The following is a 15,497-nucleotide window of genomic DNA, read 5'->3' as shown; positions in this document are numbered from 1 at the left end:
TTATATTATATTATATTATATTATATTATATTATATTATATTATATTATATTATATTATATTATATTATATTACTTCATATTAGATTAGATTACTTCATATTATATTATAAACAAGCACCTCAGAAAAGAAAAAAGTGACTTTGTTTCTTTATTTTAAAAAGTTCAAATAAAAACTCCCCAGCGATTTACCTTTTGTACACTGTTCACTGTAAAGGCATAAAGACCCTCATATTTCTCTCAAAACAAAAAATAAATAAATATAGGTGACTTTATTCTTTATGAACGGAGCATGTTCCAAAACTTTAAAAAGCTGCTCCTGTCACTTATTATATTTTAAAACAAAAGCAGAATGACAGATTTTTGCTTGTTTTTTATCCCTCGCTGTGATACTGTGATAATGGAGGCCCTGAATAGCTTCAGACATCTGTATGTCTTTTCTTATAAGAGTACCGCATATCAGTTTGCAGATTTAACACGACTGCAGTTCATGACAAATGATGGTGCATTCTTTTCCTTTAACAGAATATGAGTTTTGAGGAACAGCTTTGAGGGACACACAGCGGACGATTCTGCCTAATCGCACCACACAGGAGGCGCTCCTCAGAAAACACATCTGTCCCACCATCAACCAGTAAATCTCAGGTAATACGCTTTACTTTTTGTTTGTTCTGGGCAATAAAGCTGCACTTTTACATTACTGTTCAAAAGTTTGGAATCAGGACAGTTTTTTTTTTTTGGAAAGAATACTTTTATTCAGTAAAAATGCATTAAATTGATCAAAAGTGAAAGTGAAGACATGTTTAACAGATTTCAAACAAACACTATTCTTTTGAACTTTCTATTCGTCAAAGAAAATCCTGAAAAAAAGTATCACAGGTTCCACAAAAATATTAAATAACTGTATTTAACATTAACAGATGATAATATTATTAAATGTTTCTTAAGCAACATATCAGCATATTAGAAGGATCATATGACACTGAATCTTGGGGTAATGACTGCTGAGGATCCAGCTTTGCCATCACAGGAATAGACTGCATTTTAAAATATGTTAAAATAAAAAACAGTTGTTTTAAATTTTAATAATGTGTTTACAATATTGTTTTTATTTTTTTAAAAATCTTACTGACTTCAAACTTTTGAATGATAGTGCATGTTGAATCATATTTTGTTGGCGTTGTCCTGCTTTGTTTCCTGAACAAAAAAAACGTCATTATATATAAACCATTCTAGCACTAGAAGACTAGGGGTGTGTCTCAATATGCTCCTTGGTACAGTACTAAGTACAGAACACTAACCAGGGAGTTGTCTTTGCTGTCCTGTTGTCAAAATCATTCCAGTGCACATTCATTCCCAGAATGCACCGAGCATCAAATACTTACTATATTCATGTGTTCTAAAGTCTCTCAAATCGTAAGAAAACAGCCTTTTTGTTTTTGCTTTTAATTATCTTTCATCCCTAATGAGCAAGACAAGCAATCTTGCCAACTTTAAAGTATTACAGAAGAATTAAAGTACTTACAAGATTTGTTGTTGTTTATGTGTTTTAATGCCTTAATACCATAATGTATGTACAATATTTATTTTTCTTGATTAAAAAAAAAATCAAGACAAGTTCATACAGTATTTTGTAATAACACTGTATTTTTAACAACTACAACACAAAGGTAAGATGATGTTTTCTAGTGTCCAGTGGATCAAGGCCCATGCAAGTACCCAAATTTGTGTTCATTATAAGCTGATTCACAACTAGGGTGCAAAATAAGACAAAGAATAGCTTTATAGCATACAATATAAACAGTGATGCATTATGGCCACATGTACCGCATGACCAATAGTTATCCGTGGTTCACAGTCTGTATTGTTCATAATAAACATATTCTTTTATCATCTATGATCTGACTCTCATGCAGTTCAGTGCAGTTCATAACCATCCTTGCTGCAGACATGCTTTTACAGTTGCTAGTAGATGGAGGTCAGGCTAATTGCTGCTTCTTTTCTCCAGATGGAGGTGGATGCAGCCGAGAAGCGTCATCGAACACGATCTAAAGGTGTGCGAGGTACAACGCACTCATATGGTATTAGCTACAGTCTCAACCTATGGTCAAATCCATTTCCCCACTTTCAGTCCATAACTGAGTCTTTTATTGCCTTTCACGAATTATCACTGACGTCAGTAGGGATGAACATGGACTATTGATTAGACAGGTGAACCAGAAGAGCCCAGAAAATTAGTCTGCTCATAATAATATCATTTCATTGTGTGATGAAGCTCATGTTGAAATGTTTCCCCACTGATTGTTCTCGCTTTTATTTTATTTTTTGCAGTTGCCGTGGAGGCTGCACAAGAGCTGTTCAGGTCAGTCTGCATACAGTGTAGGAATCATTCACTTAAAGTGAATACAGTTTGCAACCAATTTACTTGAATAATGTGATGTATTTATGAGCTAAACAGGATATTTAACTGGAAAAAAAATCCAAATGTCATCATTCCAAAAAGAAAGTCGTTTTAGAGGTGAGGCAAGTTTAATATACACTCCTGTTCAAAAGTTTGGGGTCTGTAAGAGTTTTTAATGTGTTTGAAAGAAGTTTTTTATGTTCATCAAAGCTGCATTTTTTTTTTTATTATTAAAATAATACAGTAATATTGTGAAATAGTATTGCAATTTAAAATAACTGTTTTCTATTTTAATATATTATAAAATGTAATTAATTACTGGGATAGCAACACTGAATTTTCAGCAGCCATTATTCCAGTTTTCAGTTTCACATGAGCTTTCTGAAATCATTCTATTATGCTGATTTGCTGCTCAAGAAACATTTGTTATTATTATCAATGTTGAAAACAGCTGTTGCTTAATATTTTTGTGTAATTTTTAGCATTATCTGATAAATATAGAACAGCATTTATGTGAAACAGAAATCTTTTGTAATATTATAAATGTCTTTAGTGTCACTTTTAATCAATTTAATGCATCCTTGCTGAATAAAAATATGACTTTCTTAAAATTGTACTTCCCAAACATTTGAACGGTAGTTTAATGCATTTTGTTTTTATAATTTTTTTTTTTTTTAAGTTTTAAGCTTTTATCATTTGAAGATCAGAAATGTGTGGTAACTATGCTTGATTTTGATTTCATGTTGGTTTTTACATGTCTAATTTATAGTTACCTAGTACAAAGAAGTGACAAACATTTAAAAAAAAAAAACGGGAATTGGACTTTCTTGAGGCGGTTTGCTCACAGATGCTATCTCACCTTGCAATTTCTGTCTTTAAAGACTAAAACAGGTGTATGATGCAATGTGCATTTCTGTTCAAGGTGGCATCTAAGTGTAATTTTGCTAATTGATATTTTTCGATGTGATTTATCTAATATGGCAAGTACTACAGGCAGAACCTATAAATAGACCTTTCATTGTAATTGCCTTCAGTGAGAACATATGATTCTCCCAATTAGTATTAGTAAATATCCCTGCACTCCTAATGAAATCATGTATCATAATGAGAGTGAATGGCCTGTTTTTCCTCCAGGCCAGTGAGTCGTTTTACTCATATCTGCCCGTCACTTTTTCCCCTGCATATCTTTCCCTTAAGCACAATTTACAGGCCTCCTAAATGTCAGCATTTTCCTCATTAAGAATGGTTTAACACCCACGCTGTTGTTTAAAAAGGGTCTTTTTTATATTTTCTGGCTACGTGTCCAATTACAATGACAGCGGCAGAGACACAAGGGTGTGTGACTGTGGGAGTGTGGTATGACCGCTTTCCAGAGGCGGCTCTCTACTATGTCATCTTTATTATGGTATCAGACTGAGAGGAGAAGTGAAATTCCCTCTGTTGTCTCTCTCTCTCTCCTTCCCAATCACCAGGGCAATCTGCTTCATCAGCAGGTCCAGGCCTGTAGCTGCAGGCATCTTTAACACCAGTTACACTCACTGATAGGTCACCTGCTTGATCAGACACAGATCCCTAGCCAACATCATCAAGGGGAGATGCAACTAGGGAGAGGCTAGACATGTTCCCACTCAATTTCCTACTCTTTTGCTCAATTTTAAAACATGCACAATTGACTTCAATTTCAAGACTAAATGCAGTGTTGGCGAAACTACTCGGAAGCTTGCTTTCCAAACTATATGCGAATCAAAATTTGAAGCAAGTTGTCAGAACTCCACTCTTTTCCAAAAAGTAGTTTTGTAGTTACACTACAAACTACTAACAAGAAAGTCAATATCTGTCACAATGAAGATACTTAAGAGTAACATTGTTTTTAGTATATAACCTCCGATTATATTATTGATTACTTCATCAGAGAAATGTAAAAATAAAAAAAAAAAAAAACGAAAAAACAGACAAATTTTCATAATAATGAACATCAGGATTTGCATTAGTTGGTATCTTTTTTTTTTTTTTTTTGAAAGAAGTCTTTTATGTTCACCAGTGCTGTATTTATTTGTTTAAAACTGTAATATTGTGAAAAAATATTACAATTTAAAATAACTGTTTTGTATTATAATATATTTTAAAAAGTAATTTATTCCTGTGATGCAAAGCTGAATTTTCAGCAGCCATTACTCCAATCTTTAGTGTCACATGATCCTTCAGAAACCATTCTAATCTTCTGATTGGATGCTGTAGAAACATTTCTTATTATTATCAATTTTTAAAATATTGCTGCTTATATTTTTTTCAGGAACATTTGATGGAAAGTTCAAAAGAACTGCATTTATTTGAAATTAATTGAAATCTGTTGTAACATTATAAAATATTTTAATGTCACTTTTAATTATTTTTCTGTGTCCTTGCTAAATAAAAAGTATTTGAAAAAATGTTACTGACCCCAAACCTTTGAATGGTAGTGTATAAATACTTCCGTTCAATAATACAAATATTACAAAAGTGTATGTTTTCTAGTTTATTTTGTGTGAATGCACAATTCAAGGATGCTGCTCACAAATGTGACTTCTGATAGACACAGAAATACGACTGCCAATAAAAGTATATGCTTAATGAATACTTTAGGCAATCAGTGACACTGTAACTAATGTGGGTAGTTTTATGTTAATGACTAGGATACTGGTTTGCTGCTCTGACCCCGAGCTCGAGCGGGGCAGGAGTTCTAAACTTGGATATTTTCCCTCATGGCTTTTAACTGGCCATGGATCTAAATGGAGCAGCCAGAGAGCGATATACAATATGAAATATGAAATATGGAGCCTGGTGAGTCATCGGCCTGGAGGACACTGGGAGCTCTCTAAATCTGTAATGAAGGCTGATGTGCCACGGTTCAAACATAGTCAGCAAGAACGAGCATATGTGTGTGTCTGCGTGCGCATGTGTGACGTCAGTCTTGTATTAATTATTTCTCCCATCTGCAGCTGTCCCACACCTGGATGTGATGGTAGTGGACATGTCAGCGGCAAATACGCCAGACACAGGAGGTAAGAACCAACCTCTCATTCATATGAATGTGTGCCCAGCCATGAAAGTTTCTTTAAGGCTGGGAGAATGAAAGCTCTTGGCCACTTACAGAAAAGCTGAAGACCCATAGCGAAATTAAGTGAATTGAATTTGAATAAGGCCTACTTTCTTTTCTTTATATACATCCTTTTACCAGCCAAAAGTTGTGAAAGTGCAGTTAAAAGATGTGAAAGTGCAATGAAACAGAGCTGGCATTTACTAAAGTGAAGCGTTTTAACAAAGTATGATATGTTTTCTGGATTGTAAAGAATTAAATAATTTAATGGAATGGTTTACTTCAGTACTTACAGTACATTACTAGCCCTCAGTATTAGCATTTTTTGCTTGGACTGTTAGCTTGCAACACAGCTTTACCCCTTTGAATGAAGCTGCTGTAGACTTAAAGAGATAGATCAAACAAAAATGAATCTGTATGATTCAAGGCTATAGGCTTTTATTCACATTTAGCACTGATCAACTCACATACATAGAGCTCATTAAATATGAGGTTAAAAGAACCAGTGTTTGTTCTCACATGTCAAGTTGAGCATCCTTTACCATATTTGATGAGCTCTATGTATGTATTATATGTTGTTTATCAAAACGATTGTGTCTCTTCTGAAGACTTGGATTAAGGCGCCTCGATTCATATGGGTTTCTTTTTTCTCATTATGAACTTGTTGAACTGATAAAATTTTGGTGGAATGGACTTTCAGATGGAAGGACAGAAATGTCCTAGGTTTTATTAAAAATATCTTTTACGTTTCAAAGATAAACAAAAGTCTTATGGGTTTGGCGCGACTTGAAGGTGAGTAAATGAAGACAAAAGAATTTTCATTTTTGGGTGAACTGTCCCTTTAAAAACAGATATAAATGGACAATGGGTCTGTTGCTAACTCTCATTAGCATACATCAGGAATACATGGAGGCTATCTGATGATAGGCGCGACATCATTAATATTGTAATCAGCTTGTCAAGTGTCTAGCAAGATTGTGCTGTTTGTTTCTTTGACAAAAAGCCTTTTTGAGGACAAATTGTGCAAGCAATACAAATGGCACAGTGTCACTAACAGGCAACTTGAGTTAATTAATGTGTATACTTTAACATTGTTATAAGTTGAGCGGTTTAAATATGTAGCTTATTATTGCACTAGCACCAGTTTCTTTGCATACGAAGATAATAACCTCTGATTTGACAACTGTTGTCAAAGTCACTCTCAGTCTGTTCAACTTCCATGTTTAACAGTCTTTCCTCTTGATGCTATTTACTGTACCTCAAAAGAAAGACACAAAACAAGAAAGGCAGAACAGAAAAGATTGATGGATACGTCTACTGTGTCACCTCATCAGCCAAGCCCTGTGAACCACCAACCAGAATTGCATTTCTGCAACAGACAAATGGTACCTCCAGCAGACCTCTCACTGAAAAGGCAGAGAGAGGGTCGAGAGAGTGATGAATTACCCCCAAATGAGAGGGTGGGGAGAGAACGGCGCTCCGACTGTGCTGTCAGGGCATGCTAACATTTGGGGGGCATTTGTGGGAACATTGTGGGAATGGCAGGGTTGTAATGAGGACACTGCGTTACCTGTGCAGGCTACGCAGCGTCTGCCGCCCTTTACCACTCCATTAAAAAGTAATAATGACAAAACAACAACAGTGTTTGTCTCCTACGGCATACATTGGGTTATATCACAGCAGAGGTTCACACCCCTAATGTATAGCTGCTCTGATGGGGGGGATGAACTGATGTAATGTATACATTGTAAGTTTATGTATTGTAATGGCTTCTCAGGGCAAAACATTATAGAAAGCTGATGTGTACATCAGCCTTTTGCACTTCATTGCACACACACATCTCACAAAAATGTGGAAAAAAAGTAACTTCGGGGGTATGACAGCTTCTTACTGGGGTAGTACTCTTAAAGGGACAATTTTGTACATTATTTACCCCTAAAATGTTCATAGTAGTACCTTAAGGGTGCACATTACTATTCTAAGGTACTAATATGCACCTTTTAAGGGTAGATAAGGTACAAAGTTGTCCCTTCAAGGATACTGTCCTACTGACAGGCTGTTGTACCCTTGAAGGTAAAATGTTTTTGCATATTTTTCTGACAGTCTGTGTAAGGGATTTATTTTATAATAAATCACTGGCTCATTATATGAGTCTCACCAAATAGGTGAACATGAAATATTCATTTGAATTAAAGTCATATTGTAATTATTCCTGTATATTATTGTAATGCTTTTTCTAAAATAAAAATAATACAAACCAATTGGCCTAGCAATAAAACCGGAAAAAAAAAAAAAAAATACCACAACAACATTATAGTAACATTAAAGTCGCAATGAAACGGAAGTAGCGACAGATCTATTGCAATTAACATCCGAGTGTCTGTGGAGTGATTCGAAAAACATGAAAGTAGTGCTGGTTTCAGTTACCCAGATTATTGACCTAATATGCAACGCTATAGACAACAGTGGATATTAGTAAACAAAGTGTTTGCAGTGTTTAATTAAAACTGTAAGATTGCTAAAGGTGCAGCCACATTAGCAAAATGTCGACGCAATTTCACAGGTCTGTTGTTAATAGTGTGCAATGAAAGAAGCACAACTCACAAAGAAGAACCAAGCAGCTTTCTGTTGGTCAACGGTCCTCATTGACTTCCATAGTATGGAAAAAAATACTATACAAGTCAGTGGGGACCAACTGAATGTAAACTATCCCTTTAACTCATTTATTGCATTTAATAAATATTAGAAGCAATCAGTAAATATAAATTATGTGACATTTGCCCAGTAGTTGAAAAGCAAAGTGGGCACTAAAGTGGGCAAATTAAGTTCTTAAAATATAATTGTTAAGCCCAAAAAGTGGTAAGACAAATTTAGAAATGCTATGTTCCTCATAAGTATAATGGCTGCTGCGCTGCTGCAGTGGACCATTGGTGTTGCATTCATGTTAAAATGTTAGAAATAACATAAAAGGTATCATTTAATGTGCCATTTTCTCGTCATCTAAAAATACCCACCTTTACACCCTCCGTGTTGCATACTCTTCCTAAAAACATGTTATCTGCACATTCTCCATTTTAATGTATCCCTTTTAGCAAACGCAGAGACTCGTAATAAGAGGATGTGTCAGTACAGGTGTGACTGCTATGATTTTAACAGGGTTTAGTAATTGCTTTGTGCAAATCATGTTTAGTGCCCCTTTTCTCTCTCTTTCTCTTTTTTCTTTCTCTCCTCCTCCTCTCCATCTGTGACTCTCTCTCGTTCCACTTTCCTATTTTCTATTCCTCTCCGCGCTCCTCCTCCTTGTTATCTTCCCCACATCCTGGCTCTTTGTTCCTCTACCTTTCCCTTACTCCTTCTGCGGCTCTCTTTCCATCCCTCTTTCCAGTCTTCTTTCTCCTCCTCCCTCTTTCCCTCCCTTTCTGATGGATGACTCACGTAGGCTGAAGCCCAGGGCTGTATAATTCAGGGCTTGACAGGTAGCACTCACTAAAAGAATGGGAACTGAGCCAAGAGCTGGTGGCAGCGGCCAGAGAATAGTATAGCCGTATGCTTGCTCTCGCTCTCGCTCTCTCCCTCATTTTTTTCCCATCAATATAACACCCTGCCTGCTTTCCCTGCTCTATACAAGTCTGGTCTCTCCTCCTTTGTGGTAGCCACAGTGCACAGATTTTAATGCCAGCCTCTTTCATCCACCATTGTATTTTCTCCCACCAGAAAAACAAAGAGACAATGTAGATGTGGTGTTTTGTAAGAGAATATGTGAAGTGTGAAAGGCCAACACATGGCTAAGGATGGAAAAACATGTACTAAAGCTTGTGGGAGAGACCATGAAAACCTGCACAATTCATGCATTCAAATGAAGGATAAGCATATATTTCTGATAATAAACAACATACCTTGAGGAGTCAGTTCATTCTTTTTTAGAAATGAGGCAATGAGGGAAAAAAACAGCTCTCAAAGCATAAAGTTTGATTCAGCTGGGACACTGTTGTTTGTTTTCATTGAGAAATGGTCTGAATGACTGTTGAGAAAGGAACATTAATGAGTTACGCAGTTCAACTTTGCTCTCAAACAGCTGTTTGGTTGTGCCACAAATTGTCATTCATAAAAATTCACAGTGGTTAAAACAAAACAGATGTGTTTAAATGCCAAAAGATGTTTGAATCGAAGAGGGACTACCTTAACAGCTTCAAACTGATCAGAATACATCAAATGTCTGCTGTTTTGAAAGTACCATAGCATATTTTTAGAGCTGCCATCTCCATTTTTAGTTTGTTTTTTTTTGTACTGGGAATAGTGCCACTTTCAAAATTTGCAGTAACAAAGTATTCTGAGGTCAAAAAATATGAGTCTCTGCAACGGTTACTTAAGAACCACTCACATGTAATACGCTATTTGCACTAATGGAGTGTTTTATCAACATTAAAGTCTTTTGGCTTGAATGGAAGTCAATGGAACTATGACCACAGCCGTTCGATTGTTGAGACAGAGCTGCTGATGGATCCCATTGTCTTTTCCCTTCTCAAGAGTTTATTGAGATTTAGCATGATCGACGCTTACAGACAGTGTTCATTTATAGCCTTAGGCCATAATTTACACCTTCGTTCTATGTAGCATGGAGAAATCATATTTGTGTGCCGTTAACTCACCAGCAGCATGCAAACAGATGGGCTCTGGACTGTGTAGGCGGCACATGCAGTTTTGTCCTCTGTCTTCTCTTCTCACTCACTCGCTTTTTTGATGGGTCTTCGGGATGCAGCAGTCTATGCGGTCTGTTGACTTCATGCTTGTCAAGTCATTCTAAATTATCTGTGCTATACATGCCGAGGGCTTGTTTGTTATTTGTGAGGGGTTTGTAATTCGCTCAAACTGTTAATTCAACTGTGAGGCTGAGCCAGATGTCTCTTTCATATACTGTAGTCAGACAGTGCTAAACAATATACAACAGGATATTTCCAACTTTTTTGAACCATGGGACCTTTTCATAACCTCAAAGTGTAAAATCTTGTATTCTTAACTAACAGCTGTTGTGTTGGAATATTTCATATTTTAATATTTTTGTAAATTCTAATATAGTTTTTCATATTGTGGTCAGTTCTCAAATTTAATTGGCTGTGCAGCGCTCTGTGAATGTTGATGTGGAGTCCGTTGATTACCAAAAAGACAGTGACTCTTTCTGCGAGTTACATTGATATGGCAGTAGGTGGTGCCAAGTGACTATCTTTGTGTGTGAGTCATTGATTGATTTATACAGTTGATTCATTCATTAAAACTGATTCCTTAAGGAACAAAAGTGACTGGCTGATTTCAGAATTGCATACTATTGCACACTACTCTTACTAATCCTGCCATATCTTTATATGACAGAAATAGTAATAGTTGTATTATAGTATGCTCTTATGAATTTAGCAACTGTCTTCGAGTCAGTCATTGAATCATTCATTCAGCCGATTTGTTCGATAACACTGATTCATTCAGAAACAAAATAAGTGACTGTTTGAGTTTGCAATACCATACTAGCTAGGGTGACCATACGTACTCTTTTCCCCGGACATCTCCTCTTTTTGGACCTAAAAAATTTCAAAAAATTTTTTAGAAAAAACATTTTCTAAATCGCCCAAAATGTCCAGGATTCGGCTTTTGCTTTCTACAGTCGCCATGCATTGTGTGCATTTTTTGTAACCTATTAAAGCCCTTTTCTTAATCTCGTTCCCAATTTCTGACCATTACCACCTGCTCCCGCAAACATTCTAATATTGAATATAATTTTCGCGCATCAGAGAGCCACTATCAATATGCGGAATATTGAAATCACTTTGGATGCATTTTTTCCACGGAATTGGGCTGATTTTAAACTGTTGCGGAGGGTTGATTTTGGGTTAAAGGTTTGAAATATTGCATTAATTACATTTGACTGAAATGCTTGTATTGAAACATTTTGCATTCTACCTATGATAAAACTGTGGTAGATGTTAAGTTTTGTGAAGGATACATGGCCACTGGTAGGAAGCCTTTTAGCTGTGTTTATGACCAATCTGCAAAATGGTGACTGTAAAATATGTATTTTAGGTATGGAAATGACATATTTTGGGTTTTGATATGGGATATGGTCATTGCGCTACTTTTGGGGATACTTTAACCCCCCACCATCCCCGCCCCCGCCCCGTCTGCATTCTGCCCCACAATGTCCTCTTTTTTGAAAACTAAAATATGGTCACCCTAATACTAGCATATTACTCTATTTCTGCCATATCTTTATATTATAGAAATAATAAGAGTAGTATGCTAGTATGCTGTTCGAAATTCAGTGATTGTATTTATGAGTCAGTCATTGAATCATACATTCAATAACACAGATTCATTCAGAAACCAAACAACTGACTGGCTGAATTTTGACCTTACACACTGCCATACTACTCTTGATATTTCTGCCTTCATACAGCAGAAATAATAAGGACAGTATTTTATTAAGCTCTTCTAAAGTGAGCCATTTTATGAGTAAATAATTGAATCAGTCGCTAATCTGAATAATTAAAAACGCTGATTCTTTCAGAATATAGCAAGTGACCTTTATGAGTGATTCATAGTGAATGGTTGTTTGTGTATGCCTTTATAATGATGTACTTCTATTACTAGAATAAGTCTGGCTTTTTTGTCAGATATTTTGTGTTTTCAATATAATGGCTTTGGTTTATGAAGAAACTGAAAAACATATTTTGAAATATCCTTCAGAAATCCAGTTGCACTCTCACCTATTACTTGCACTGCAATTTTTGCTCAAAATTCATATATTTTCCTTAGCTATTTTAACAGAACCCAGTTTGCTATACATACATACGTTTCAGATGTGTGTATCTGTGCATCTGTGTGATCTTAACCCATGCAACACATCTTTATTACTAAGAGAGCTGCTTTTCCCATTGGATAAATCCTGTAGTCAACACCCAGTACAGCGTTTCGCTCTGTCTGCATCACATCTGAAATCTCACGTAGATCCGAACCTGTGTGAATGGCAGACTTATCCCTCCGAAGACCACGGCGAGATGTAAAACCCTGCTCCAGGGTCAGACTTGACGAGCCTCTGCAGTAAATTGAACCGCCAAGGACATAATCACTGCAAACAGCCTCTCGGTGTGTGTGGTAGTGTGATTGCACGGCGTGTTTTTAGGCAGAGGGGGACCGGGCTCTGCAGTGACAGAGAAGGCAACTGAGCTGCAGAGACAGAAAGAGCCCTGCAGAATGCACAACACCAGCACCTCCTTTGTTCTGCTTTTTGGGAGGGCGCAGAATGAAGGGAGGTTAGCAGGGAGATGTCTGTCAGGCTCAGAATCACTGATCTCTCTCTCTCTCTCTCTCTCACTCACTCTGGCTGTCTGCTCAAATGGCAAATCCCACTCCTGAGGGGGAGATCACCATGGTGACAGCGCCTTGCCACGCATGCCTGTGGATGCTGCAGTGTAGGAGCGCAGAGGAGCCGCACGCTCCTATGGCAACTCGAACAAGAACAGCCAGCTGTAGCTGCTGAATTCGCCTCCACGGCCCTATAGTGTCACACTCTGCGAGAACGTACCTGGTGCCACAGCAGCCAGAATCCACGACAGACCCCAGCTCTTTGTATCCGGGCCAGTTAAAACCAAAGAGCATTTCTGCTGGCTAATCTGAGGTCCCTCATTGTAACAGAACGACTATTTGAAGACTTTTAATTAAAAAATAATTGCATGTTTTTAGAAACAGACGGAGAAATTATTCTCGTTCATCATTCCGCCACTTTGAGAGCCATATTTGCAGCGTTATTATGACGGTTGCTGTGGAAATTATCAAACGGAGCAGGTCCGGGCTAATATTCTGGCCATTGCTGGTATTAGTCAAGTACATCAGAGGATTTGTCCACCAGGAGCTGTCTGAAGTCATTATTTCTCCCGGCAGTTCTGAAAGGCTCGCAGATCTCTCTCTCTCTCTCTCTCTCTCTCTCTCTCTCTCTCACAGTCTCTCTCTCTCTCTCTCTCGGCCATAATTACCTTAGTCCCACTCAAAGCCTGCCTCCGCCGCTCCCGTATTCAAATGTGGTTTAATTACCTGTGGAATTTTAATTGGCGTGGCCTGCCAGTGGGAAACGCGAAGGTGTCCAAGGTCATTCCGAGTCGTTCGCGAAACGCTCTCACCCACACAGACGACGCTGGCTGCCTGCCCGCACAACACACCATCGCATAGAAGACCAGCCTCTATAACCAGCACCTGCTTCAAACAATAAAACAATAAAGAGAAAATGGGCACCTCACACCAACAGGCCGACTGATGCATTGTAGGGTTATGAGGTTGAAAAATGGGATTTTGTGGACTCTTTTAGGACAGAGTAGAGAATATGTAATTGTTACCATGGTTATTATTACTACTGTAAAAGCGTAATTAATAGGGCTGGGTTTTGACACAAATTTCATGATTCAATTTGATTATAACTCACAAGCATTCGATTCAATCCGATTTCCGATTCAATTCAATTCAATTCAATTCAATTCAATTCAACATCGATTATTCTGGATATATATCAGGTACAGTACATGCCAAATTTTCTCAAGGAAAAAAAAATCTTTCAACTAATGCTGTAAAATACACATGAAAGTCATTTGGTACTACTTTAATACTGAAGGTTAAAATTAACAATTACATTTTTTATAATAATAATTAATAGTTAATAACAACTATTTCTATTCCAATTCTTTTTTTTTTTTGAACATACACATTTAAATGATGGCTAAAAACTTGACGGATTTATTCAAACATAAATTAAGCATCGAAAAACAGTACAAATTATAATGAATATGTTATATGGTGCATATATTTAGCAAAATGCTCCTCTCTAGAGTTCTTTTATTCTAGCTGACTAACAACTTTATGGTTACCGAATATATTTGTTTTTTGAGGTAAATGTGACGCTATGTGACATTGTTTAAAAGCTGTTATATTGACATCTTTCCACAGTCGAAACACTAAGTTATTGAATACATGACAGGATACGGATTTCGGTTAGTTGTTCTCTTTCTTTTAACATACCTTCAGATGTTTATTCATGTTTATTTCGTGCTGAAACTGATATTAAAGTGGAGGAGATGATCAGTTCACATGCACTTTGCGCTGCCGCTATAGCGATCTGACACTCCACATTAAACAGCGCCAAAATGGTATTTATTGTTTGAATACTGTAATAAAATGGTAAGAATTTTAAATCTGTGGCTTTGTTTCATATCAAAAGTAACAAAGGCTAGACTAATCGATTCTTGGGATTTAAGAATCGATAGTGTTTCGTAAATATGAGGATTGATAAAAATTGAGAAATCAATATTTTTTACCCAGCCCTAGTAATTAATGATTATTACAGTGCAGAGTTTAAGGACTCAATTTACTTTAATCTGTGAAATATTACACAATATTTTTACATTTTACTTATTTATAATACTGATATATTGCTGACATTTGAAAAATAGTATTTTAATTATCCAAATTAACTACCATGATGTGACTGATACCAACCACAGGTGTATTATTGTAATCGTAATTGTAACAAGTATGGTATATTATTATTTTAAATGGGTCATATGATGTTGCTAAAAAGAACATTATTTTGTGTATTTGGTGTAATGAAATGTGTTTATGCGGTTTAAGGTTCAAAAAACACATTATTTTCCACATACTGTACATTATTGTTTCTCCTCTATGCCCCGCCTTTCTGAAACGCGTCGATTTTTACAAAGCTCATCGGTCTGAAAAGCGAGGTGTGCTCTGATTGGCCAGCTATCCAGTGCATTGTGATTGGCCGAATACCTCAAGCGTGTGACGGAAATGTTACCCACCTTACCATATTGTGATGCCTTGTCCCAGCCGGAGCGACGAGACAAAAACATGAAAACCCATTATAAACGAGGCATTTGTTGCATCCAGTGGGGACATAATTACGGATTATAATGACTTATACCGTCTTTTTACACGTTGCGTTGCATTGCATCGTGCCACGTAAACATAAAACC

At 36.7% G+C, this 15,497-nt stretch overlaps 1 protein-coding gene across 1 annotated transcript in view; it reads left to right on the top strand.

Moving 5' to 3' along the window:
- The window catches only part of LOC107693230 (myelin transcription factor 1-like protein), a 61,028-nt gene that overhangs the window by 14,881 nt on the left and 30,650 nt on the right, over positions 1-15,497 (top strand). The window contains exons 2-5 of the mRNA XM_016492532.1: positions 524-643; positions 2,007-2,052; positions 2,330-2,360; positions 5,378-5,440. Of these exons, the coding sequence (XP_016348018.1) occupies positions 2,007-2,052; positions 2,330-2,360; positions 5,378-5,440 (140 nt within the window). The 5' untranslated portion in view covers positions 524-643. The remainder of the gene's footprint in view (positions 1-523; positions 644-2,006; positions 2,053-2,329; positions 2,361-5,377; positions 5,441-15,497) is intronic.

The sequence above is a fragment of the Sinocyclocheilus anshuiensis genome, unplaced genomic scaffold (genome assembly GCF_001515605.1).
Source record: "Sinocyclocheilus anshuiensis isolate Anshui unplaced genomic scaffold, SAMN03320099.WGS_v1.1 scaffold810, whole genome shotgun sequence".
In the NCBI taxonomy this organism is placed as follows: Eukaryota; Metazoa; Chordata; class Actinopteri; order Cypriniformes; family Cyprinidae; genus Sinocyclocheilus; species Sinocyclocheilus anshuiensis.
This window is presented reverse-complemented; position numbering and strand designations above follow the sequence as displayed.